Source organism: Epinephelus fuscoguttatus, linkage group LG19, assembly GCF_011397635.1.
Source record: "Epinephelus fuscoguttatus linkage group LG19, E.fuscoguttatus.final_Chr_v1".
Classification (NCBI taxonomy): Eukaryota; Metazoa; Chordata; class Actinopteri; order Perciformes; family Serranidae; genus Epinephelus; species Epinephelus fuscoguttatus.
The window spans coordinates 24,236,948-24,264,201 of record NC_064770.1 but is presented as its reverse complement, the minus strand read 5'-3'; the positions used below and the strand labels follow the sequence as shown (position 1 = coordinate 24,264,201).

Sequence of the window (27,254 nt, the reverse complement as noted above, 5' to 3'; positions counted from 1 at the left end):
ACTAAGTTTAACTGTAAAATACTATGTAGTAGCCTAGTGTGCTGTTTTGACATTCACTGATTATAGATTTAATATTTAACATGTAAATAAACTCCAGTCCTGCATCCTCCAAAGAGTAGTACTTCTGCCTGCGAAGTGTAATTTTGTTACTTAAAAAATGTAGGGTTTATTTGTTGTTGTTTTTTAAATCTAGGATGTCTGGGAGGCTTACGTCATTTCTCTCCATAATAACAAAACTTAAAGTGTTAGAGTGGTATAGTGGTGGGGTACCAAAATTGCCCTTTGGTCAGGCTTGTCCTTGTTGACTAATTATCTCAAACGACAAGTTACTAATAAACCTGCTGAACTAAACATATTATGAATCCTTTTTTATTAAATCTGCTTCTGTTCGTACAGTGCCATTTCAATCAGGAGAGACCCTTTTGTATAGTAGAAAGAATGTTTAATATCATGTGCACATAAGAATGAAAAAATGTGGAAAGTCTTTGGCGATTAGACCCCATGGAGATGGTATGAGTTAAGGAGGGTGATGAATCCACAGTTTAGAAGAAGGAGCCTTTGTTGAGCTCGTCCTGGACTCTGGATATGATGGGTGCAGGTAAATAGGGTGGAGAAGGGTGGAAAGATTCTGCCTAAAATGACGGCTGACAGCAGCAGAGGAGAGAACAGGTATAAAAGATTGCAGTGGCATCCTGATTGGCTGAGAGAGATCGTGGTAAAGTTTGATTGGATAACTAGAAGAGTGAACACCCATAGTCAGCTGACAGGAGGACGCAATGAGAGTAGGAGGGAGAGAAAAACAACAGTCTTCCTGATTGAACTTAAACTGAAGCCGTTTCTCAATACACAAGTTCAGCAGTTCGGACTTGTATCTGTTTTTCTAAACTTCCTCGAAATAATGAGAATATTCGTGCCTTGTTTCAGAAAGAAATTGTATCTATTCCAAATGTCATGTTTTACTGGAACCGATTTGTAGACAACATTGACTGGAAAAAAGTTTGGATGATTCCTCACAGATACCTGATAGTAAACAAAGTGAAAGAAGTGTCGTTCAGAATAATTCACAGATATTACCCTGTTAATCATTACATGGTTAAATTTAAGAGACATCAATACAAACTGTTCTTTTTGTTAAGACCACCCAGAAACTGTTTTGCACCTCTTTTGGTATTGCTTACACACCAGAACATTTTGGCAAAACTTCAGCAGATTTGACACTGACCATATTTATAAAGACTTTACCTGATTGTGGGAGAATGTGGTATTTTGCTTTTATAGAAGTCAAAGTAAAGAAAATATGTACTTCATTATAAATTTATTAATTTTGTTGGCAAAGTTCCACATTCATAAATTCACCAGTAAAAAACCTAATTTTATATATTTTCTCCATGAAGTTGTACATTATATTAATTTGATTTCTGGCTCCAACAACAGAAAGGCAGTTAAAACTGTCAACATATGGCCCTCTTTCTCCTTTGAATAACTTATAAGTCTCCCCTGGCAAAGCTTCATTTGTGCTTATTTGTATTCTATATGTTCGTTCACTATTATATCTATCTTTGTAAGTCACATCTGAACTGTAAACCACTTTTTGCAATAAAGATGACTTAACAAAAAATAAAATAAAATAAAGGAGATACCCCACCGTAGGCTTAAAAAACAAACAAACAAAACAAAACAAAACAAAACAAAACAAAACAAAGCAAAAAAAAAGCAGTTCGGACTTGTGGACTTGGCAAATTGGCAAGTCCGCGCGAGAGTCCGGACTTCCCAAGAACGGGAGGACGTGAGGACGTGAGGACAGTCATTTCTGCTTTTGGAACAGCAGCGAACTTGATGATGTCACCACCTCCGCTCGCCTTTGCTGTTGTACTGTGTTGTATACATGCATTCAGAATAAAACAATAAAAACACAGCCCAGCCCTGCGTCTTTTCATACACATTGTAAGAAATTAATGTGTATATGTTTTTAACGTTTCAACATATATAACTGACACACAAAAACAAATAGCCAAAATAGTTTCATAAAATGTCTTATAAAACCTTTCCCCCGCAGCTTGATCATATTTAATCTATAGCCTATCCAATTCCCGCACCTGGCCTCTGATAATAATCAAAAGTCAGGTGCGGGGGGAAAGTTTGTGGAGAGTTGGTGGTTATTCTGATCGTGAGCATTGGCGAGATGGAAATCAAAAATCAATAACGGACATGGATCGGAGAAGGCGTCTTGGTGCATGGTATTGCAGCAGGATTGCTGTACCTGCAGGCTGAGGAGGAGGCTGCCCAGCTGAGGAGGCAGATCCCAGAAAGACAGCGGAGAATGAGGCGGAGGATGAGGATGACACGTGATGAGACGAATGAAATGAATGAATGAAAACTTTAAAAAAAAAAGTTAAAAAAAATACTCATTATGCAGAGTGACCCAATTTCAAGTGTTGTTATCATCATATACATTCTTAGTTACTGTCCATCAATGCATTTGTCTCATCATTATGCTTTCTGTCTACATTTCTATGGAGACATGACAGTTTACTTGGTACACCTAGAAAAAAACAACAGCAGTTAAATATTGTATTAAGTCTAACATTTTATTGAAGCATTGAGTTGTAGATTGTGGTGCTGTTGAACTGTACTGGATTATACTGACAGCAGTTTCTCATTTAGTCTGTCCTTGTCAAATATAAATGGGATCAAACAAGTCAAATGTTCAGAGGAAAAGTTTATTCAGCCACACTTCAGACATCAGGTATACAATTCATATCAGATAATCAATATTTAAAATGCTGTTGAATAAATACTACAATAAATACCATTAATCTTTAAATACAATAATTTAATTACAATAAATTCTTAAATTAAAATCATTATTGAATTGTAAAAACATAAATAAGCAAAAGAATACATACAAAGAACAATTACATTAACAATGTTACATCATTTAATAATATAATAATATATCTTATATACTGAGACTGGATGTTGCCCATTAGACATTCCCTAAATGAGTTACATTTCATATTTAACCACTACAGAGATATCAGTGACAAATTTTAAAGGACTACCCAAGAGAGGCTGCTCTCGGTGGGACAGCCTGAGCGCTCATACACATAGCCTATGTTTATTATCTATGAGTGCTGACACCGCTGTCATCTAGCGGACCTCACATTCAAGTGGGCTCTGTATTAATAGCCTACATTGACCATGGGTTTGAAGTTTAAACTACGCATGAAAACACTACGTTCCGTGACAACACAACAGTAACATATCGGTAATTATGGGTTACAATTGTGCGCCTTTCCCTCACTTGTCATTTCTGAAGATTGCTGCAAAATGCATGCTGGGATACCTGGCTGTCTGAAGTCCACACAAGTCTGCTCCGATGCATCCCCGGTGAAAGGGGCGTGGCGAGAACACATCCAGGCATTTGGACTGAACTTGGCTAGATGTGAACTTTGAATTGGAACAGTACTTGGGGTGTGACTGGTGATGTGTCACAAGTCCACAAGAGCACAAGTCCGCACAAGAACGCATATTGAGAAACGGCTTGAGCTTTATTTATTGCTCCTGTTGGTGTAATTTAAAGTGCTTTATCAAGATAATCCAGTTATCAGGGCTTGATTTCTATCACAACTGTCTGCTCTCAATAGTTGTTTAAAGGTAGGGTCTGGAGGATTTTCTAGTTGCTGTTTGTAAACACACATTCAAATTTGGTCCCACCTATCAGGCTCCACTCTCGGGTGTACGGAGCCCGGAGGTACGGAAGAAGGCTTCACAGAAGAGGTTCAGGCAAGGCTTGCACTGGTGCACGCTCGGACATGCTCGGGCACGGCACCTGCGCTCTCTCATTGGCTGGGGAAATCTCCGCACAGAAGCGGTCCGAGCTCACAAAAACATCAAAATACAGTTAAAGGGCAGGAGCTCTGCAAACAGAGTCACCACCACACATGAGTAGAAGCCCATAGGTGATGATTAAGCAGGATTTCATTTGTATATGTCTATATTTTGTTTTGTTTGAAAATCCTCCAGATCCTACCTTTAAAGACACACTGACAAAGCTTTAATGTTTGTTTGAAATATTTTTTGTTTTTTTTTCTTTAATTGTGAGTATTTGCACAGGAACATGTAAGCCACCAGATCTGTTAGGGTATCCGAGCTAAAGCTTCAAATGGGTTTTATTGTGATGAAAATATCTTAACACAAATATTTATATGCAGTATTTGTATCTCTATAAAAAATTAAGTTAAGCTATATGCAGCTTTCAGACAACCTGTCATTGTCTGCTACTTATGTTATCAGTGGAATTTAAGCTGCTCTGCAAGCTCTGCACAGCAAGTACAAAGCACAAAAGAGGAAGTGCAGGTTTCCTGTAATATGAATTTATAGAGTTGTCACTGCTCCAAGTCTCTCAATGAACTTTGCTTATACAGCTCATGATAGCTCGATTATCAGCAGTGATTTTCTAGACCTGCAAAGTTTTTTGATTTGGTCTTTCTTCCTTGGTGTTAGTGCTTCTACCACAAGACAGTAAGTGACTAGTTAAATATATTTGTTGTTGTTGTCTTTTTCAGTTGTGTTTTTGTTGTTATTTCCTACTTTGTTGTGCTGTAGGCTAAAGACAGTAAGACAAGGTTAATACTGTTAAATGTCCAGTTATGACGTGCACATGACTTTAAGTCATTAAAAAGACATTCGTCCTTATAACTACACTCTATCTATATTTCACATACAGTGCCTGTTAGCAGGAGAACTCACTGAGCTCTGTGCAACATGCTGTGGCTCTGTCAAAAAGAGACTAGGGGCATATTTCTTTTTCTGGGAGCTTCTGAAACACGCTGCACTGTGTCTGCTGGAATATTACAACAACTGTCTTTAGTGGCAGCGATCAGCCCAGGTGGCTGGCAGAGATCTGCACTCTACTGAGTGCACTTTTCTAGTTAAGGTTGGATTTTATCTTTTCACATATTAACATTTACAACAAGCTAATGATGCTGTAAATAAATGTCTGTTTGAAATGTGTGGACAGGAAAGTGAAAAGCAGAGCAGACTCTAGTAGAAAGAAACGACAGATGGTCAGTTATTTGTGATGTAACTTTCCACCAAATATTTGCTGAGGACACTTTTGTCAGAATGCCATTATCAGTCTCATAACCCCTTCTTTTCCTTTAATGAACTATAATTGATTGTAACTGTTTCCAAAATGCCAAGCAGTAATGGTTGATCAAAACATTTTTCTGTTTATTTCTCTTTACCTTACAGTTGCTGTTCTTGGTCATGGATGATTTTGTTCGGAACAAATTAACTGAATGGGATCTCAGTGAGTGGATAGAAACATTTCGAGGTAATACTGAAATGTCTTTCCGTGTTCCAGCGAGCGCAGACCATGAAAAGGAGCCTGTCATGTTCAAGAGATAGAACTGTATGAACAGACAGGGCATAGACCACATTACCGCCATACATATGTCCTCAACCCTGCTGAGCAAGGCCACAGACACTGCCACACCATGTGTGAAGTGTGCGTCCACCACAGTAGCCTGTAGGTTTGGGAGATGCACTTACAAAGCCATCCTGCAAGGTATTCCTTGGATAGGGCCTTACTGGCCACACCATCACCAAAGCACACAAACAGCTGTTAGTGCGTCTTATTGGGGCTGTGTCATCAACATAACATGCCAACACATGAAATGAGCAGAGCAGATGCAATTTACCATCCTGTCCCCCTCATAGGGTGAAGCACAAAAAAGCAGCCAACCACATTACTCTCAACCTGAACAAACTTCTTATATTCTTGGGAACAAAGGAGGGATTTGGTCTGAGAAGCCCCATTGCTGTCACCAAGAAGCAGCAAGCAACTGGGGTGCATCAATTGGGTGGTTAGTTGACACACTCTCTTAGCTGAGGTCAACGCAAGCAGCAAAACCGTCCTAAATGACAGTGCCTTCAGAGTGGAGAGCTCCGGAGGCTCAAAGGGATCCTCCACCAGGGCCTTGAGCACCAGTGGCGGGTTTCATTGTGGGAAGGCAGCATGTATTACCAGGCATTGCCTCCTGACCCCCTGCAAGAACCACTTCATGAGAGGTTGGGCAAAGACCAGTCTGAAGCCAAAACTTTCATGGCAGGAAGAGATGGCTGCCGTGAGCACTTTAATATTAGCATGTGACAGCCCTCTATCCATCAAATAATGCCAACTGCAGATAAATCTAGCCTCCCTTTCTCACACCAGCATTGGAGCCCCAACCCCTTTGCCTTGTTACATGCAATGGTGGACCCCGCTCTGTGGTGGACAAATTCTCTGAGGCCCAAAACCACAAGCTCTCTGCCATCCCGGGTCTCAGTACCACTCCCTGCCCGGGGCACTTGGAGGTTGCTTCTTGGCCACATGTGGCCTGCGGGCCGCCAATTGAATAGAGTTGCTGTAAGGTGAAACATCTTCAAGAAACTCAAGCAAGTCCAGTTACCTACGATATAGCACTTAAGATTACCATGACCTGGATGACTAAGAATCTTCACTAACATAAAATACAATCAATACAATCATACAACCAGGCTATCAGCACTGTGTAGCTGTAATGCTCACACCTACTGTATGTCCCTCCTTATATCATATATTTCTGTAGCAATTTGAAATTAGTTTTAGTTTTGCATTACTATGATTCAACTGAATATTTTTTGATTACAGCTCAACGCATTGACAAGAAAAATCTTTACTGTCTTGGTCATCAAGAAATCACTGACTTGATCCCAATAGTGGGACCCAGGGCAAGATTCAAGAGAGAACTAGAGTTGTTAAAGGTAATGTTCTGCATTGTAAAGACAATTAACAAAAAACATAATACAAATACAATCTGTTTGATAACAAAAGCATTAAACAGAATTTAACATTTCCTGAAGGTGCTGCATGTAACTCCGGAGAAAGATAGTTGATCGTTGAGTCTCATTCCCAGGTCGTCAAATATTGGCGCTTTGGGTTCGTTGTTCAGTCCAACTACCAACCTAAAGCGTCTGTATTTGATGACCTGGGAATGAGACTCAGCAGTCAACTATCTTCCTCCAGAGTGACAAACAGCAACTTTAACTATTGTTGATTTGCAACTATTTTCTTTTGTTACTAGGGGGAACAAAACACAACAAATCCAGGAACAGTTGATTCTCCTGCTCAAGTAAGTTGAAAACAGTTTCACACAATTAAGTATCATCTAAGGCACTGTTGCCCAACTATTTGACATGGCAGCCATGTTCTCAGTTGTATTGTAATGAACTAATATCATGTTCTTCAGATGTTTGTTTGAACATTTGTATTCAATAAACTGAGGGGAAAAGATGATTAAAATAATAAAAAACACCTTTATTTCATGCGATGACCAATCAAAAAGCACTGCCTATATTCTTTGTCTCTGTGTGAAGGGGCATACGTTTCTCTGCCTGATGGCAATATGTGTAATATGTTAGGATTTCCTGGTGACCGTATCAATGATACGCCAAAAACAGCTTCATCTGGGGCAGACAGTTTTTCCAATAAATGTTGCCAGATCAGGTGATTTTCCACCCAACTGGGCAGCTTTAGGATGGAATAAATGAATTTGGTGGGTTGACAAAAGTTTGGCCTGGGTCGTCATAGTGCAGATATTTTTATTTTTTTCTGTATTCATTTTCTTTACAGACTAACTAGACTTTTTGGATCAACCTGGCAACACTGCTAGCCAGAAAGCTACTTAACCAGGCTGGCTGGTCAACCACCAGAGACGCGCCCACCAGATTCTAGCTAGTCAGACCAGCTTGTAGCAAAGAGACATAAGAATACAGTTAGGTCTGTGGTAATATCCTACATATTTGTGAATTTGGGTACATTTCATGAACCTAAAAATGACCTCCATGCTATGTCGTGCCATGTGGCGAACTGGGCTTCAGAGAGTTCTTGGATAAGAGCAGGTGGGTGGGCGAGCAGGTGGGTGGGTGGGCAGGTGTCAAATCTGTGCAGAGTACTGGAATAAAAACAAGGACACATCACCAACAGTATGATAATAACATTCAAAACACAAGCTTCAGTCTCAGTTTCTGTGACAGGAGAAAAACTTTAAAAATACAAATGTTTAAGAAGACAAAAACGGCCAATACAGAGTTACCTACAGTGCCGTAGCCCCAGCTAGGACAAGTTACATTACTGCATTTTAGGCACTGAAGAGCCCTGAGACAAAGACTGAGACTCTGACTGGAGAATCATGTCATTGAATCACAATGTTGACTAGGGGGAAAAAGCACACTGAACTTGATCACCTGTTAGCTTTTTTCTGGCTCATCCCAGACAAATTTCAATGTGTGTATTGTGTGTGTGTTGTGTTTAAGCCTGTAGAGCCCTGTTGGAGGACAAATGCTATGGAAATATATTTTCTTGATCAAACACTGTTTTAAAGACACATTTACATGTTCAACCTCAGGTTCGTCCATCCACCAGTGCTTCAAGTGATAAAGGTGAGATATGAACTCTACGAAACAAAAATTTAAATGCACCACTTTTATTTTTGCTCCTATTTTCCAAAGGTTAAAGTTAAAGATCTAAGATTTTTTTCAACTCTATAGATACTTTTCTTTCAAATTTTGGTCACAAATCAACTAAATTCCTTGTTAGTAAGCACTTCTCCTTTTCTGAGATAATCCATCCACCTGACAGGTGTGGCATATCAAGATTCTGATCACAACACAAAACCACATATGTCACAAGCTTTGAGGAAGCGTGCCATTGGCATGCTGACTGCAAGAATGTCCACCAGAGCTGTTGCTCGTGAATATTCATTTAACTACCACAAGCTGTCCACAATATTGTTGCCATTAATTTTGCAGTACACCCAACCAGCCTCACAATGCAGACCACATGTAACCACATCAGCCCAGGACCTCATATCCAAAGTCTTAACCTGCAGAAATCTTGTCCTGGCAGCAGTATGTAATTACAACTGACTTGTGCAGTTCTTTGGTTGGTTAGATGTACTTCCAAATTTGGGGAAACGACATTGGAGACATCTTATGATACTGAAATGAACATTAAGTTCCAAGGCAACATCTCTGGTCGACATTTGTGCAGTCAGCATGCCAACAGCACAAACCCTCAAAACTTGGCAGATCTGTGGCATTATGATGTGTGATCAAACTGCACATTTTAGAGGGACCACTTTAAAATGTAAAAAGTCTTTGATCTTTAACTCAAACTTGTGAAAAATTGGAGTGAAAACAAAAGTGTTACCTTAAAATTTTTGTTCAGTATATTGAGACCATGTTTCAATTTTGTGAGAGACACATGCAACAAACTTCTTTTTTTTTCAATCCAATAAGTGAAGAGAAAGTTGGATCTTCAGGGCGAGTCCAGCAAATGGCAATCACCAACCAGAAAAAAACGATGTGAACCTAGACTGGGGTCATACTCAGGTATTTCTAATACTTTCTTAAAAATGGCAGCCTACCATATGGTCATACTTTGTATGTACTTTTATGTACTTCTATAGAAAATGTCTGTTAATATCTTGGCTTCAGTGAATACTACTACAAGCCCTAATGTTAGTAGCTGGTGATATAGTTTTTATATGTTGATCACGATGGCTCCATTGTGTCATCAAGCCATTATTTTAGGCCCACTCAAAAATCCTGGACACAGAAATGGTGAAAAACTACTTCCCAGTCTAACTCCACAATGCAGTACTACACAGTTCCCAGTCTTCCCCATTTTCAACAAGTATTTTCTAAAATGTATAATGTGTTAAGAAACAAATGATTGATTTTTCTTTACCTTGACTTTAAATCAAAAACTTAAAGTATTAAATGCAACCGGACACTGGTGTTAAGTAAATAACAAACGAGGCTTTAACTGGATAATGTTAACAGATAATACACTCTGTGTCTCTCATGGTCAAATATTCTTTTTCTCCTTTTTTTTTTTTTTTAAAAACAAAACAAAACATGTATTTATTGATGGTTTTTTCAGTGTTTTACAGAGAACAACACCCTACATAAAACATGCACAGTACCCACCGCATACCCATATACTGGGCCTACAAGTATTACAAGTGCATTGCACTAGCATAATAAAATAAATAAATGAATGAATAAAAAAAGAAAAAGAAAAAAGACAAAATTTCAATAAGCTTGTCATCAATCCAACCATCCACATCCACATTGTTTCTCTCAAGGAAGTTACAAAAGATGTTCCGTATTTTCCAAAACTTATCAAGCCTGTTTTTTGTTGTATAACTGATCTTTTCCAAAGCTTTGTAAAATGTCATTCCCTTCAGCCATTGTGAAATGGCACAAGATGTATCTGATTTCCATGAGGAAGCAATACAACGCTTGGCTTCCAAAAAGCAAATATTAAGTAGACATCTTACTTTTTGGGAGGTGATAAAGACATCTGGGTAAAGGTTTAGTAAGCATAATTTAGGATTGAGGAGCACTTCCTCACCAATGATTTGGCTCGCCAGATCCAAGACTTCTGTGGACATTCCCAGATACAATGGAATAGTGTTCCCTTTTGGTCTTTGCATTTGAGTGTTGGGAACATATTTTTAGGTCTCACACGGTGTCACCAAATATGTTGGGAACATATTTTTAGGTCTCACACGGCGGCAGCAAATATGTAGGGATTTAAATTTGGCTATCGGAAATAATTAATAATTATTAATAATTAATAATTATGTTAAATAATGTGACTTAATAAACATTGAATCACCTCGTGGGGCACCATTCCTGTAAAGGGAAAATGATAGCCAGATAAAGATATCAGTCTCATAAAATATGCTAAACTATTAATTTGGAGTTTTGATGAATAATTAAATTAATGATGGTCAGGACAAAGACAAAGGAAAAGAAGCGGGAACTTTGAAATGCCTGGTTGGGTGTAGCTCTGTCGAAAGCCTATTTGTTAATGAGTCTATGTGAATGTGCTTTGTGTTGCAAACAGTCTACATTAGTGCAGAGATTTAGTTGTGTGCAAGAATCTGTTTGTGAACAGTATTATCAATCAATCAATCAATCAATTTTATTTATAAAGCCCAATATCACAAATCACAATTTGCCTCACAGGGCTTTACAGCATACGACATCCCTCTGTCCTTAAGACCCTCACAGCGGATAAGGAAAAACTCCCCAAAAAAACCCCTTTAACGGGGGAAAAAAAACGGTAGAAACCTCAGGAAGAGCAACTGAGGAGGGATCCCTCTTCCAGGACGGACAGACGTGCAATAGATGTCGTACAGAACAGATCAACATGATAAATTAACAGTAATCCATATGACACAGGGAGAGAGAGAGAGAGAGAGAGAGAGAGAGAGAGAGGCAGGTAATGACAGTATCTTACAACAACATTAATGGAAGTAATAATATTATAGTTATAGTTCTGGTTACTGCGGTACAATATGTTGAAAGTATGTATTAATACCTGGCAGTATACATGTGTGACAATAATCATATGTGTATAATAACAGAAGAAGTATGACTAATGACTAATGATGGCAGCAGCAGCAGGAGGCATCTGGCGGGACCACGGCAGCAGCACAACCACACACGTCACGCTGTCCAGGCACCGCTGTGATATGAGTTAATCTGAGAGACAGTGGAGCACAAAGGCTCCGGAGAAGAAGCCGAGTTAGTGACATCCAGAATGGCCGGGTTAGCTAGATGCAGTAATAGGATACGAGAGAGAGAGAGAGAGAAGGAGAGAAGGGGCCCGGTGTATTATAGGGGTCCTCCGGCAGACTAGGCCTAAGTCAGCCTAACTAAGGGCTGGTACAGGACAAGCCTGAGCCAGCCCTAACTATAAGCTTTATCAAAGAGGAAAGTCTTAAGTCTAGTCTTAAATGTGGAGGCAGTGTCTGCCTCCCGGACCGTAACAGGAAGATGATTCCACAGGAGAGGAGCCTGATAGCTAAAGGCTCTGGCTCCTGATCTACTTTTGGAGACTTTAGGGACCACGAGTAACCCTGCGTTCTCAGAGCGCAGTGTTCTGGTGGGATAATATGGCACTATGAGCTCTCTAAGATATGATGGAGCTTGACCATTTAGAGCTTTATAAGTTAACAGTAGGATTTTAAATTCAATTCTGGATTTTACAGGGAGCCAGTGCAGAGAAGCTAAAACAGGAGAGATATGATCGCGTTTCTTAGTTCCTGTTAGTACACGTGCTGCTGCATTCTGAATTAGCTGGAGAGTTTTTAAGGACTTACTAGAGCTACCTGATAATAGAGAGTTACAGTAATCCAGCCTTGAGGTAACAAAAGCGTGGACCAATTTTTTCTGCATCTTTTCGGTCAGGATAGGCCTAATTTTCGCAATATTACGCAGATGAAAAAATGCAGTCCGTGAGGTTTGCTTTAAATGAGAATTAAAAGACAAATCTTGATCAAATGTTACTCCGAGGTTTCTTACGGTAGTGGCAGGGGCCAGAGCAATGCCATCTAGAGAAACTATGTCATCAGATAAAGAGTCTCTGAGTTGTTTGGGGCCAAGAACAATAACTTCAGTTTTGTCTGAATTTAACATCAGGAAATTGGTGCTCATCCAAGTTTTTATGTCTTTAAGGCAATTATGGAGTTTAGTTAATTGATTGCTTTCTTCTGGCTTCATTGATAAATACAACTGAGTATCATCCATAACAATGGAAATTTATAGAGTGATTTCTAATGATGTTACCTAACGGAAGCATATATAGAGTAAACAGGATTGGTCCGAGCACAGAACCTTGGAACTCCAAAACAAACTTTAGTACGTAAGGATGGTTCATTGCGAACGTCAACAAATTGAAAACGATCAGATAAATAAGATTTAAACCAGCTTAGTGCTGAACCTTTTAAGCCAATTAAGTGATCCAGTCTCTGCAGCAGAATTTGATGGTCAATTGTGTCAAGCGCCGCACTAAGATCTAATAAAACAAGTACAGAGACGAGTCCTTTGTCTGAAGCAATCAGAAGGTCATTTGTAATTTTAACTAGAGCTGTCTCAGTGCTATGATGCACTCTAAATCCTGACTGAAATTCCTCAAATAAATTATTATCCTGGAGAAAATCACACAGCTGGTCTGCGACTACTTTCTCAAGGATCTTTGACATAAAGGGAAGATTAGATATTGGTCTATAGTTGGCTAACACCTCTGGATCCAGGGTGGGCTTTTTAGTAGAGGTTTAATTACAGCTACCTTAAAAGACTGTGGTACATAGCCTGTTAATAAGGATATATTGATCATATCTAATATATGAGTGTTAACTATAGGTAAGACCTCCTTAAGTAGCCTAGTTGGGATGGGGTCTAAGAGACACGTTGATGATTTGGATGAAGAAATCACTGCAGTCAATTCTTGAAGAGAAATTGGGGAGAAGCAATCTAAATATATATTAGATTTTACAGCTGTGTTTGAGGTTAGATAGGTACTATCTGAGGACAGGAGGTCATGAATTTTGCCTCTAATAGTTAGAATTTTGTCATTAAAAAAGCTCATAAAATCATTACTGCTAAGGGCTAAGGGAATACAAGGCTCAATAGAGCTCTGACTCTCAGTCAGCCTGGCTGCAGTGCTGAAAAGAAACCTGGGGTTGTTCTTATTGTCTTCTATTAGAGCTGAGTAATAGTTTGCTCTGGCATTGCGGAGGCCCCTCTTATAAGTTTTGAGACTGTCTGTCCAGATTAAACGAGATTCTTCCAGTTTGGTTAATCACCAATTCCTTTCAAATTTTCGCGATATTTGTTTTAACTTACGGGTTTGAGAGTTATACCAAGGAGCGAACTTTCTTTGCTTTGTTAACTTCTTTTTAAGAGGAGCTACAGAGTCGAGCGTTGTTCGTAGCGAGCCTACGGTGCTATCAACAAAATGATCAATTCGGGAGAGGTTAAAGTCAGCACGGGAAACCTCTGTTACTGAAGGTATTGGTATTGAATTTAACGACGAAGTAATCTTTTCCTTAATTTTTTGCGACAGCACTATCTGATAAACATCTAGTATAGTAACTGTTGCTGAGTGGCGTGTAATCGAGTAAAAAGAAATCAGAAGTAATCAGATAATGATCCGATAGCGGGATTCTGTGGAAAGACTTTTAGGTTATCAATTTCAATTCCATACGTCAGAACTAGATCAAGGGTATGGTTAAAACAATGAGTAGGTTCATGTACACCCTGACTGAAGCCAATGGAGTCTAATAATGAGATAAGCGGTAGCCAGGAGTCATTATCAACGTCGACATGAATGTTAAAATCGCCTACAATAATAACTTTATCTGATTTAAGAACTAAACTGGATAAAAACTCTGAGAATTCAGATAAAAATTCAGAATACGGGCCAGGAGCACGGTACACTATAACAAATAAAAGTGGCTGCGAGGTTTTCCAGGTCGGATGTAAAAGACTAAGAGAGGCTTTCAAATGAATTATAATCTAGTTTAGGTTTAGGACTGATTAACAGACTAGAGTTAAAAATGGCTGCAACTCCCCCTCCTCGGCCGCTGCCTCGAGGAATGTGGGTATTATTATGACTGGGAGGAGTGGACTCATTTAGACTAACATATTCATCTGGACACAGCCAGGTTTCAGTGAGACTGAGTAAATGATTATCTGATGTTAATTCGTTTACTAACACTGCTTTAGACGATAGAGACCTGATATTTAACAGTTAATTCTCCTGTTTTGTCTTTCTGTCACAGAAGAGGTTTTAATTTTTATGAGGTTGTTATGCACAACTCCTCTTTGTTTAATTTTAGATTTAGATAATTTAGGCGGTCGGGGACAGACACCGTTTGTATAAAACTATTAAAACTATGGCTGGGTAACTGAACTAGAAGCTCAGAGAGGCGTTTAGGACTGCGACTCTGAGTCCTGATCTCAACTCTGGGTTGTCAGGGATTTAAATTACTAATAAAGTTTGCCAGGTTCCTAGAAATGAGAGCAGCTCCATCCAAAGTGGGATGAATGCCGTCTCTCCTAATAAGACCAGGTTTTCCCCAGAAAGTTTGCCAATTATTAACAAAACCCACATCGTTTGCTGGACACCACCTGGACAGCCAGCGGTTAAATGATGACATGCGGCTAAACATGTCATCACTGGTCAGATTTGGGAGGGGTCCAGAGAAAACTACGGAGTCTGACATCGTTTTGCGTATTCACACACCAGCAATATTAATTTTAGTGACCTCCGATTGGCGTAACCGGGTGTCATTGCGCCCGGCGTGAATAACAATCTTACTGAATCTCGTTTAGCTTTAGCCAGCAGTTTTAAATTAGATTCAATGTCGCCGCTCTGGCCCCAGGATACATTTGACTATGGCCGCTGGTGTTGCTAACTTCACGTTTCTCAGAATAGAGCTGCCAATAACCAGAGTTTTATCCTCAGCGGGTGTGTCGCTGAGTGGGGAAAGCGGTTGGAAGCGTGAACAGGCTGGTGGTGAGCCGTGGGCTTCGGCTTGGAGCTGTGCTTCTGGCGAACCGTGACCCAACCTCCCGGCTGAGCAGGAGTTACCGGAGGACAGTTAGCAGAGGCTAAGGCTATGCTATGTGGCTCCTTTACCGGCTACAGGGGCTGGCTAACTACGCAGCTGCTGAATGGTTTTCCATGGTGCGGAGCCGCGCTTCTAATTCACTAAGCCTCGCCTCCAACGCAGCAAATAAGCTACACTTGTTACAATTACCACTGTCGCTAAAGGAGGCAGAGGCATAACTGAACATTTGACACACCGGGCAACAGAGGGCAGGAGAAGGAGAAGCCATGGCTAAGCTAATGTAGCTACCAAGGCTAAGAGCGTGCAAACAACAGCTAAGAGATTAGCGAGAAAGTCGTAGAAAGGAGGAGAGCTATAGGTGCTTAAACAGAACCAGTGTGGGTTATGACTTGAAGTAGACGTTAAAGCAACTGAGGTGAGAAAGCAGGCAAGTGGAATTCACCAGAGCAGTACAGAGACGCTGTCACAGAAACACCGGAAATGACACAACTCGCTTACCGCAATACGTCATTAGCAAACTAAACACTTAGCTTAGCAAAGCCAACTAATCAATGACCTAACTGCAAACAATCACAACAATAACTCAATGACAGCATTAAATCACATACAACAAGTTAAACAGTCTTGCTTAGCCTTTAAAACTGTGATGAAGCTATGCCCAGTTGTTACTTCACCGATCCTTGAGTGGATGGAAGAAAGAGTCCCTTGGTGGTGTACTGCTTTGTTAGCCGGCAGAAGAAGGCTGGGAAGAGCTGTGGTTCCAGCTGCAGTCTTTGCTGTGTCCTTTTTCCAAAGGTTCTGATCTGAGGAAGCCAGTCACTCGGGGTCCTTGCAGAGTTAGACGCTGGGTGCTAACTCACTTAGTTCCTTTTTGCTGGAAAACTAGTTGCAAACCTTGTGCTTGCAAGCCTAACTTCTCTGGTTCAGGTTTGCCTCAGCCTTGAACGTGGGCAAGCTATTTCTAAGCTATGTCAAACTATTTCTTTGTCTGGACAAGATAAAGCTTCTAAGTTGCAAATATTTTAAGAAATGTTTTGCAGGAATCCCATACCTTGCTTTAAGTTCCTCAGATGAAGTAAAAACCAAGTTGTCATTGTAGAGGTCAGCTACTTTGGCTATTTCCTGAGATGCCCAGACTTTAAACCCTGGGTCTGCTCTACCAGGTTGGAAGTCATCATTGCCATTAATTGGCGTGAATGGTAATAATTTTATATTTTCTCCCAGGTATGCAAGAGAATTATGCCAAACCATTTAAGTGTTTTTGAGAAAAGGATTTTTAGTCTTTTTAGTCAGTTTAGTTTTGTTTGCAGAGTATATGTACAAATTTAGAGGTATGTCAATTAAGTGTGACTCTATGGAGACCCACGCTGGGGGATGATTCCTCTCAAAATAAAACATTCCTGCTCTAATTTGAGCCGCCCAGTAATACCACTCAAGGTTAGGCAATTGTAGACCTCCCCTTTCATATGGTAAATATAACAAGGAGAGCCTTATTCTGGGGCGTTTGTTGTTCCATATAAAATTTGTAAAAAGCTTTTTAAGTAAATGAAAAAGTGAAGGTGGAGGAGCAAGGGGAATAGATTGAAAAAGATATAAAAACTTGGGCAAAATTGACATTTTCAAAATATTTATCCCAATCATAGAAATTTGTCCATCTATTTATAAGGTGTGTAACCTTATCTGTCAAGGTATTATAATTATTGGGTACAATTTTGTCAATAGTAGGGGCAATGTTAATATCTAAGTAGGCGAAACCTTCTTGTTAGACCAGAAAATGAGTATGAATTTGAGGAGTCTGTCTCTTCTTTTTATCTAAAAAGAGTAATACTGATTTGGAGTAGTTTATTTTGTATCCTGCAAAGGTCCCATAATAGTTTGATAGGTCAAGTATAGTGGGTAAAGTCTGCTTCAAATTAGAGCAAAACAAAATAACATCATCAACGTACAACGCTATACGATGTTCAGCATTTCCTATTCTTATGCCTTTATAGTCACTGTTCTTATGGATTGCCATAGCCAGTGGCTCGATAGGGTGAATAACAAAGGAGACATGGGGCAGCCCTGTCTTGTTCCCCTGTATAGTTTAAATGGTGCAGATGATAATCCGTTTGTTAAGACTACAGCCTGGGGGTCAGCATATAGAAGTCTGATCCAACAGAGAATTTTTTTCTTTATGCCAAATCTTTGAAGAACCTCAAATAGGTAGTGCCATTCCACCTTGTCAAAGGCCTTTTCGACATCCAATGACAAAATGGCAGTATCATTACATCCAGATTTCTCAAAAACAATGTTAAGCACTCTACGTATATTGTGGAAGCCTTATCGTCCAGGAACAAAACCCTTCTGGTCAGGGTGTACCATTTGGGGTAAGAGTGTTTCCAACCATTTAGCTAGCACCTTACAAAGTACTTTGAGATCATTGTTAAGAAGAGGGGTTGGTCTGTAAGATCCACACTGGGTGGAAGTCTTTCCTGGTTTTAACAACAGAGTGATTGCTGCCATATTTAGAGAGGAGGGGAGGGACCCATTGTCTAGAGACTCATTAAACATTTCAAGTAAAGGTGTTATTAGTGTTTCTTGAAACTTTTTCTAAATTTCAATGGGTATCCCATCTGGCCCGGGGGTCTTACCCCCCTTCATACTACCAATGGCTGCAGACAGCTCTTTAGGGGTTACATCAAGGTCTAGATCCACCAGAGAATTCTCATCCAGTGGTCTAATGTTTACAGAGTCCAAAAATTACTTTTGTTTTTGTAAAACTGAGGAAGTATAATCTGTACTGTATAAATTTTGATAAAAACCCAAAAAAGCTTTATTAATCTCCTTTGGGTCAGTAGTCTCAAGACCATCATCTAATTGAATTGAATTTATTGCTTTTTCAGTTTCAGACTGTTTAATACGCCAGGCTAAGAGCTTACCAGCCTTTTCTCCTTGCTCATAATAGGACTGCTTTAATTTCAGCAAGCTTTTAGTTGCTTTATTTACTGACAAAACATTATATATTGCCCTAAGTTCAGTAAGTAATTTAAGTGTTTGTTGGGAAGGATTTTGAAAATGCTCAGTTTCAGTTTCTTTTATCCTTTTTTCTAACTGTTCCATCTCTAGCTTCCAAATTTTATGTTTTGAGCTAGTGAAACTTATCATTTGGCCTCCCAAAAAGGCTTTGAATGCTTCCCACTGTACAGCAGCTGAAGTTTGAGTTGTGTTGTACTCAAAATAGACATCAATTTGTGCCCCAATAAACTCCATAAAATCTGGGTCCTTGAGCCAAAAAGGCTGAAGGCGCCACCTTGTGGTCTGATTTAGACATTGTGGCAAATTCAAACTAAATGAAACTGAGGCATGGTCTGAAATTATAATGCTGTCATACCAGCTTTTGGAAACCATAGAAGCCAAAGAGGCAGAAATTAAAAAATAATCAATTCTGGAGAATGTCTGACAGGTAGCGGAATAACATGAAAAGGTTAACTGGTGATCTTTTCTCCATACATCAAATAAGTTAAACTCGTTAATGTATTGCAGCAGTTCTTTCCTAGTCTGCATATGAGAGGAATCTACTCCAGTGGATCTGTCTACCTTAGGCTGAAGAGCATAACTGAAATCCCCACCTATGATAAAACTGCTAGATAACTCGGCTAAATACAAAAACAAATTTCTGAAAAAAGAAGGGTTGTCCTCATTTGGTCCATATAGATTTACAAGGTTTAACCTGACTGAAAAAATTTCACACTGAATAACAAGATATCTCCCAAATCTGTCTTCATTAACACTGATGAGGCGAAATGGCAGGGAATTATGTATTAGAGTAATCACCCCACGGGAGTGAGAGCTGAAGGAGGCTGAAAAAACTCGCCCTGGCCATCTTCTCCTAACTTTAACTACATCTTTGGGTGATAAGTGCGTCTCCTGGAGAAAGACAATCTTAGCTTTAAGGTATTTGATCCTACTCATTATTTGCTTTAGCTTGATAAGTTTGTTTAAATCTCTTATATTCCAAGAGGGGAGCTAAAATTCAGATGGCATGTCGTACTACAATATAATTGTGGGTCAGAATTGAGTATCAAATAAAAAAGAAAAACATTTGAAAGACGTGAAGATATGTGCCTATGAACAAGAACAAGAACAGGAACATGAACGTGACTAAGCGTATTTCCCCAAACAAAATACACACACCCCTACCCTGTTACACACTTCCAATTGGCCCATAAACAGAGCCTGGCTACGGAGCTGGGCTGGTCCACCCATGTGCACATGACAAGGAACAACATACCAAGCGATCATGACAGCTCCACGCAAAAACATCTGAAGTTAACGTAGCAATCGGATACCTGTTTGCAATTTCAAAAAAATATCAATATGTTTAAAATGTCCAGGAGCAAATACCTGTATTGTGTGTCCATATTAAACGCTAGCCTACTGCTACTCTGTGTCCAAAGCTGACTCACTTGCCTCTGGGGTTGGATATTCAGACTTAAATTGTTGCACAAAAGCCTCCGCTTCGAGTGCTGTGTAGAAGATGTGCTGTCTTCCCTTGAACATCAGGAGGAGTTTAGCTGGGTGGATTATTCCATAGCGCAGATCGCTGATAGAGATGGAAGCCAGTTCCTTCTTCGCTGAATCAAAGACCTTCCTGCGCTTCAGTAGGTCAGCAGAGACGTCGGGAAAAAACATTACATTCTTATGGTCGACAATTATTTTCCCTTTGAGCCTGGCAGCTTTCATTACTCGTACCTTGTCTGCATAATTCAGGAACTTCATCACCACCAGTCTGGGTCGCGCAGTGGTTGACTGACCTCCTTCCTTGTTGTTCAGTCTGCCAACTCGATGTGCCCTCTCAATTAACACTGGCCCAGGAAAGTTATGTCCACCAAGTGTTTCAGGAATCCATTTTTCTAAAAAAGCACACCTATCCACCCCCTCAATTGACTCGGGCAGTCCCACCAGGCGGAGATTAGAGCGGTGCGCTTGGTTTTCCAAATCGTCCACTTTTAGCACTAGCTCCTCCATAGCTGCTTTCATAGTAGTGGTTTGCGATTTCAAAGAGGCAATGTCTTCTTCATTGGTGTTAACCCTATCTTCTGCTCTAGACATTCGGCCCGCTATTGCCTTCAAGTCACCTTGCATTCCTTGAATAACGCCTAATAACCCCTCAAATCTTGACACAAAGTCCTTTTTCATTGTCTGGATAGCGTCAAGAACTGGTCCAGCGCTAGTTGAGTCGTCATTGCTAGCAGAGGAGCTTGCTAGCTCCGTTGGACTGGAGGAGTCATCTTGCGGTTTAGTAGAGGGTTTTGGAGGTTTGACTCACGATTTCCCAGACATTTTAGTTAGTTTAAAATTTAGAGACAAATAGTAAATTGAACACTAAGTTCTACAGAGTTATCCGACTTGCTATTATTTAAAATTTCATTGGAGCTTTCTGTCACACTTTTGCCTAGCAGCGCGCCATAACCGGAAGTCCTTTTTCTCCTCTTAAATACAACAAGGCACCTGATTATGCATTACTGCTTACTTTATACACTGGTTCCTGCTGAATGGTTCTTTGCTTTTACTCTGACAGAAGGCATTATACTGTCTGATGTGAAAAACATAATGGGATTTGTCCAAAACACACTACCAGACCAAGACAACAAGCTCCTTCAGTTCCTCAAGTAAGTACTGAGTTTTTGGTATTCCATATTCTGTGTTATGTGGACCTGGTCTCACTCTGTCTTGTTGAGCTGCTCTATATTTTGCTCTTAAATTAATGTAACATATACCTAAGCAAGCTGGACAGTTTCATAAAAAAACACATACTGACTTATTTTAAGCCTAAAAAGCATAACATCTGGCTCTTTAGCTGCTTAATACCTCATGTTCACATGCTAGTTGTTATTTTGTTATTTTTCGTCTGCCAGGTACCGCAGTGATTTATTAGAGTGTTTTGGCTGAAATCAGCTGCTTACTGTGTTTGAAAGTGAGTCCAATGAGAGTTGGTCAGAAAAGTTACTGGCTGAAAAACTGAAACCAATGAGTGAAAGACAATCTAAAGCCCTGTAAAGCAGAGGGGAACCTTAAAGTCTGGTGATGATTCTGTGTGGTGTCATCTCTTGGTGACCCTGCTCACATACAAGTCAACATTCGAACCAGTTAATATGAAAATATTGATTACAGCTGTTTGACTAGGCTGGTTATACTGTAGACGTTTTTCTATTGTGACATGTTCCTTCAGTGTTTGTTTATTTTCCAAATTATTGAGTTAACTCATGTTCAACCTCTTGTACAACAGGAAGAAAATTGGTGATTTGGAGATCGACAAGAGGGTACTGGTCGGTGTCTTTGGTAAAACCGGGGCTGGAAAGAGCACTCTGATAAATACCGTCATTGGAGAGAAGAATCTCTTGCCTATTGGGAGGGTCAAAGCATGTACCACAGTCATGATTAAAGTGAAGGCTAACATGCTGAACCAAAAATATGAGGCAGAAATTGAGTTCATTACAAAAGAGGTAAAATTAGTTAAAAATACTGTATTTATGTTCACTTGAAGCAAATTAAAAAGTTATGATGAAGCTGCAAAAATATAGTTGCTGATTACATCAAATAATATTTAATTAAAATGACATATATGAATTCATTTTTAGGAGTGGAAAGATGAGTTGTGGTCCTTGTTAAATTTCCTTGGGGATAATGCTGATCAGGAAGATGAACAGGAAGGTGATCAGGAAGATGACGAGGATCAGGACACTGTTGACAAGCTGTCAGCGCTGTATGGAGAAGAATGGAGAGACAAAACCCCTGAAAACCTCATGGAAAACAAGTATTTCAAAGAAGTTCCTGAATTTCTCCAATCAAAGAGAAAGCTTTTGACATCTGAATCAGTAAGTAAGACAAAATAAATGTGTGTGTGTGTGTGTGTGTGTGTGTGTGTGTGTGTGTGTGTGTGTGTTTGTGTGTGTGGAGATACAGTTATTCAACAAATGTAAAAGTAAAATGAGTAAGTAAAAATTGCTTAAACCCTTTGTCTTTGTCTTTGTCTTAATCTGTAATAAACATTGTGTTTGTTATGCACTTTTTTAAACTTTGAAAGTTCAGAGTGTATAGGGTCTTAGAACATTATGATAAAAGAATTCCTGTGCTCAATTATGTCTCTTAAGTTACTGCAAAAAAAAATGTGTCCCTCCAAAATAACACATCAAGACACCAAGTCCTAGAGGAACCATGGAAAAATCCATGCTTTGATCTGGTATCAAAAACTTTTAACATTTTAAGATTTATGTAGAAATTGCATTTTTCAAAACTTCATGGGACGAGCATAAATTAGGCTTTAACTCAGTCCGCTACAGCCTCTTAAAGACAGGAATGGTGGCCAAGACTTCCAGCTGCCCTGTGGGTCTCAGAGGTTTGTAGACGCAAATACCTTTTAGAGAATGTTTGCACTCGTAGTAAAGTTTGAGGCACCACCCTCGCAGGCTCCACTTCACTCCCCTTAACTCAGCTGCCAGATAAACCCACTGTTTCTTCCCACTTTAACCTGAATAGCAAACCAGGGCTCGGTGCTCCGGTTGGATCCAAACGGAGAACCGGAGCTAGCTCAGAGCTAGCCACTCCCAGCTAGCTCCGGCTCTCTGGTTGGATCCAAACTGAGAGCCAGAGCTAGCTCAGAGCTAGCCACTCACAGCTAGCCCCGGCTCTCCGGTTGGATCCAAACGGAGAGCCGGAGCTAGCTCAGAGATGAGCAGAGGCTAACTGGCTGTGCATCCTCCCTCATGCTGTGGCTAATGCTCTGCTAGCCGCTTCCAGCTAGCCCCGGCTCTGGGGCTAGGTGGGAAGGTAGCGGAGGCTAACTGGCTGTGCTTCCCTCCGGTCATGCTGTGGCTAAAGCTCCCAGCTAGCTCCAGTTTGTTATTCAGGTTAAAGTGGGAAGAAGCACCGGGTCTGTGGGCAGCTGAGTGAAGTGGAGCCTGAGGAGAAAGCACTGGTTAGCCCCAGTTTCACTATAGGCACATTCACTCGCTACAGGGGCGAGGGAATAAAACCTAAACAGCCAATCTGAGTGAGCGCTTTCACCGACTACCTCTGCTGGCGATTCAACATGCTCAATCGGCCGAAAAGCCACCGATGCCGAAGGGCTGACGGTGCGGGACACACCGCAAAAACTAGGCCAACCGACAGCCTGACTTTGGTCGACGATCGACCGTCGGCTTGGTGTGTCAGGGCCTTAAGTCTAGACATTACTTTATTTTGGAGGAAACTTAATGAACTTTTAATGAAACTTTAATTTGTGAGATTGTATACTTTAGCAAGTTACCCGCGATAGACACATACTCTAACGATTATGGTCAAAATCGGCTCTTAACATCAAATTAAATTAAATACATATATATATAATATATATTAAATTATTATACCGCATGTATCAGCGGAACACAAGTATAAACTGTTTCGTTTACAGACACTCTAGACTAACCTGTGGTTGCAATAAAACAGAATGAGAAGGCACATATTCATGAAAACAAGTTGATTAATCAATCCAACTATATTTTAACTCTAAACATAATGTGGGATTCCTTAAGGGAATCATCCTTAACTACTGTCACAAGATGACAGTATGGCTCCATGTGAAATGAGGGATTAAAAACCTAAACATATAAATCCTGATACTTTGGCTTACAAGATTAAAAAACATCGTTCAACTGACAAACAAGGATTATGCACATTTACAATGTTAGAACATAAAAAAATGTATAATTTTACTTCCAACAAACATTTCAAGTTGGTTACAAGAGACTTGGTAAGAGAGGAGGATGAACTTAGAACCAGGGTCAACCCCTGTTCGGGTAATTAATCGAAGTCAATTTGTGTCGCCCAAGATGAATTCTTTTAAGATGTTAATGACATCCGGGACGAAGAGGGGTCTTAAGTGACTTTTTTACCTCTTCTTGGCACAAGGATGGCTGAAAGGAGCGTTTGTCAAGACGGGGGTGAGGCAGGGGGCAGAGTCCTAAACATTTGACCCTCCGGTGGTCTCTCGTTGGTCTGTACACTTATAATCCTGGTTCCACGTGAGTTAAGCAGGGGTGTTCCTCCTACAGGTTAAAGAGTGGACTTGGTCCATCTGTGCTAAATAATACAAACCCAGATCAAATCTAGCCTTTTAAAGAAAATCGTAACAAACAATATCTACCAGTTATGAAACTAACTGCTTCTACAAATTCCACCCAGAATTTTGCCACCGTCATTGTGCCTAGACAGGTCTCATTAAGATTAAATGACCAAGTGGTTACACCTTACTGATAGACAGGTTGAAAAGCTGTATTGATCTCTCTCGTACTAATATGTAGTAATTATTTTATCTCAGTAAGATACTTAACTTCCAGCAGGACCCTTGGAGTACCACAAGGATCAGTACTTGGCCCACTTCTCTTCAGTCTATTGATGGTTCCTATTTTTAAAGTATTTTTAAGTTAATGTCAGTTTTTGCACTTATGCTAACGAACTACAAATCTATTTCTCTTTCACATTTTCACTGAATCACTGTCAGATGACAGTTGTCACTGTCACTGTCATTGAGCAAATCATAGGTTTGCTAAATAAAGACAGAACTGAGGTGATTGTGTTTGGTGGCCATAATGAAAGACTTATGATTGCGCATCTTGACCCTGTGTTTTTAAAAACTGTAAGACAGATGAAATTGGGTACTCAGACTTGAATCCAAATTTTAGCAGTCATATTGAATTAATTACAGTATCACACTTTTATCATTTGAAAATTATAGCCAGAGTTAGAGAACTCATGTCCAAACAGGAAAAGGGAATATTCATGCAAGATCTGAAGCACATTCAGCTATTACAAAAGCAACTAAACCTTCTGCCACCAGTTTTATAAAAAGCAAAAATAAAGGCATTATGCCTATTTCTGCTCTACCAGTTCGTCAGATAATTGATTTTAAAATATTACCATTAAAGGGATTAGGACCTTATTATGTTCCTGACATGGTATATCCATATGAACCTTCAAGAACGTTCAGGTCTTCAGACTGGGATCTGCAGAATGTCAAGGGTCAACATGAAATTCGGGGGAGCTGCATTACTTTTTTCCCCTATGTTAAAACCGGTTCACCATTGAAGAAATGATTAATACTGGTAAAAAAAAGTTGCATACAGAGCAAATAAACTTAAAAAAAAGTCAGTCACCCAAAACTGGACTTTGTCTCCATTTCATGTTTATTACTAGGCCTAATTATGTAATTAATTTTATATTTCTTCTTTTGTTGCTAGTTTCAATGATAGTGTTTCTTAATTGCTCTCCTTTTTTATCTTATCCTTTTGTAATTCTTCTATGTAATTTGTAAAGCACCTTGAAGTTTGAATTTGTGCATATAAAACAAAAAAACAAATGAAATCACCTTACGTTGCCTTAATCTGATTGTATTGTTGATTGCAGGCTGAAGAGCTATCTGCAATATTAGTCAAATACACAAGAAGTGAATCAAGCGATGGAGAAGGAAAAGAAGTAAAGAGGTGGTATTGGCCCCTGGTGAAGTGTGTGACTGTGAGGGTGCCTAACAATGATCTTCTCCAGCATGTCACACTTGTGGATCTTCCTGGAAATGGGGACCGTAACAAGAGCAGAGACAAGATGTGGAAAGGGGTAATTTATTCACATGTAGTGCTGTTTATTGTGTCTTACTCTGTTATCTGGAAACTCAACAGTGCTTTTTACAAGGCACTGATAATTGATTATTCATTATTGACTTGTTATTACGTCCCTTCAGGTTGTTGGAAGTTGCTCTACTGTGTGGATTGTGACTGAAATGAAACGAGCAGCAGCAGAGGATGAAGCCTGGGACATCCTGAAAAATACCTGTAGCCTCATCGGAAATGGTGGCGAGTGTCAGCACATCCACTTTATCTGCACCAAGTCTGATGAAATTGGAGTTTTGGATGATCGGTAAGTGATTTAAGGTGCCAAAAGTAAAAAGTTAAATATAATATCCTAATTAAACATTAAGGCATATGGTGGCCAAGAGCTAAACAGGAAAACACAAGCAAATGCATATAAATTGTTGCAGCACAGGTACTGGTAGCATGGGTGGGTTATGAGACAAAGGGCCCCTGGGCACAGATATGCAAAGGAAACTCAATGCCCCAACACCTGTTTTACGTATGAGCAGGACAAACAGACTTTGAGGTGGTTTTGGCTTTTTGTTGATGTTGTTTATCTCCCTGTAGTCAAGGTCATTTTGTGTCATCTTGTGGTTGTTTTGTGTCTCTTTATAGTTGTTTTGCATCCCTCTGTGGTCTGTTTGTGTATCTTTGTGGTCAGTATGAATCTTCCTGGTCAGTACATGTTGATTTGAGTGACATTTTGCAGGTGAAGGCCAGAGGGGCCCCTGGGCCTGTGCCTGGTAGGCCCATTCAGTAATCCATCCATGACTGTTAGCATACTTTGTTGTTAGTTCAGGGGCAGGGGTTTTCAAAATCTGAAACTGTGCCTCCAAAACAAGTCAAATTGCGAAAACATACAGTACAGGCCAAAAGTTTGGACACACCTTCTAATTCAATGCATTTTCTTTATTTTCATGACTATTTACATTGTAGATTCTCACTGAAGGCATCAAAACTATGAATGAACACATGTGGAGTTATGTACTTAACAAAAAAAGGTGAAATAACTGAAAACATGTTTTATATTCTACTTTCTTCAAAATAGCCACCCTTTGCTCTGATTACTGCTTTGCACACTCTTGGCATTCTCTCCATGAGCTTCAAGAAGTAGTCACCTGAAATGGTTTCCACTTCACAGGTGTGCCTTATC

The 27,254-nt window shown here is 39.8% G+C and overlaps 2 protein-coding genes across 2 annotated transcripts in view; both read left to right on the top strand.

The window, feature by feature from the left end:
• Window positions 1-27,254, top strand: part of LOC125880108 (nuclear GTPase SLIP-GC-like) — a 41,968-nt gene that overhangs the window by 195 nt on the left and 14,519 nt on the right. The window contains exons 2-11 of the mRNA XM_049562386.1: window positions 5,257-5,338; window positions 6,677-6,789; window positions 7,110-7,157; window positions 8,433-8,466; window positions 9,325-9,417; window positions 21,019-21,109; window positions 21,727-21,943; window positions 22,079-22,315; window positions 25,881-26,087; window positions 26,212-26,387. Coding sequence (XP_049418343.1) covers window positions 5,272-5,338; window positions 6,677-6,789; window positions 7,110-7,157; window positions 8,433-8,466; window positions 9,325-9,417; window positions 21,019-21,109; window positions 21,727-21,943; window positions 22,079-22,315; window positions 25,881-26,087; window positions 26,212-26,387 — 1,283 coding nt within the window. The 5' untranslated portion in view covers window positions 5,257-5,271. The remainder of the gene's footprint in view (window positions 1-5,256; window positions 5,339-6,676; window positions 6,790-7,109; window positions 7,158-8,432; window positions 8,467-9,324; window positions 9,418-21,018; window positions 21,110-21,726; window positions 21,944-22,078; window positions 22,316-25,880; window positions 26,088-26,211; window positions 26,388-27,254) is intronic.
• Window positions 4,427-27,254, top strand: part of LOC125880106 (nuclear GTPase SLIP-GC-like) — a gene marked incomplete at its 3' end in the record, with an annotated part of 101,903 nt that continues 79,075 nt past the window's right edge. Inside the window, 1 exon segment of the mRNA XM_049562382.1 lies at window positions 4,427-4,524.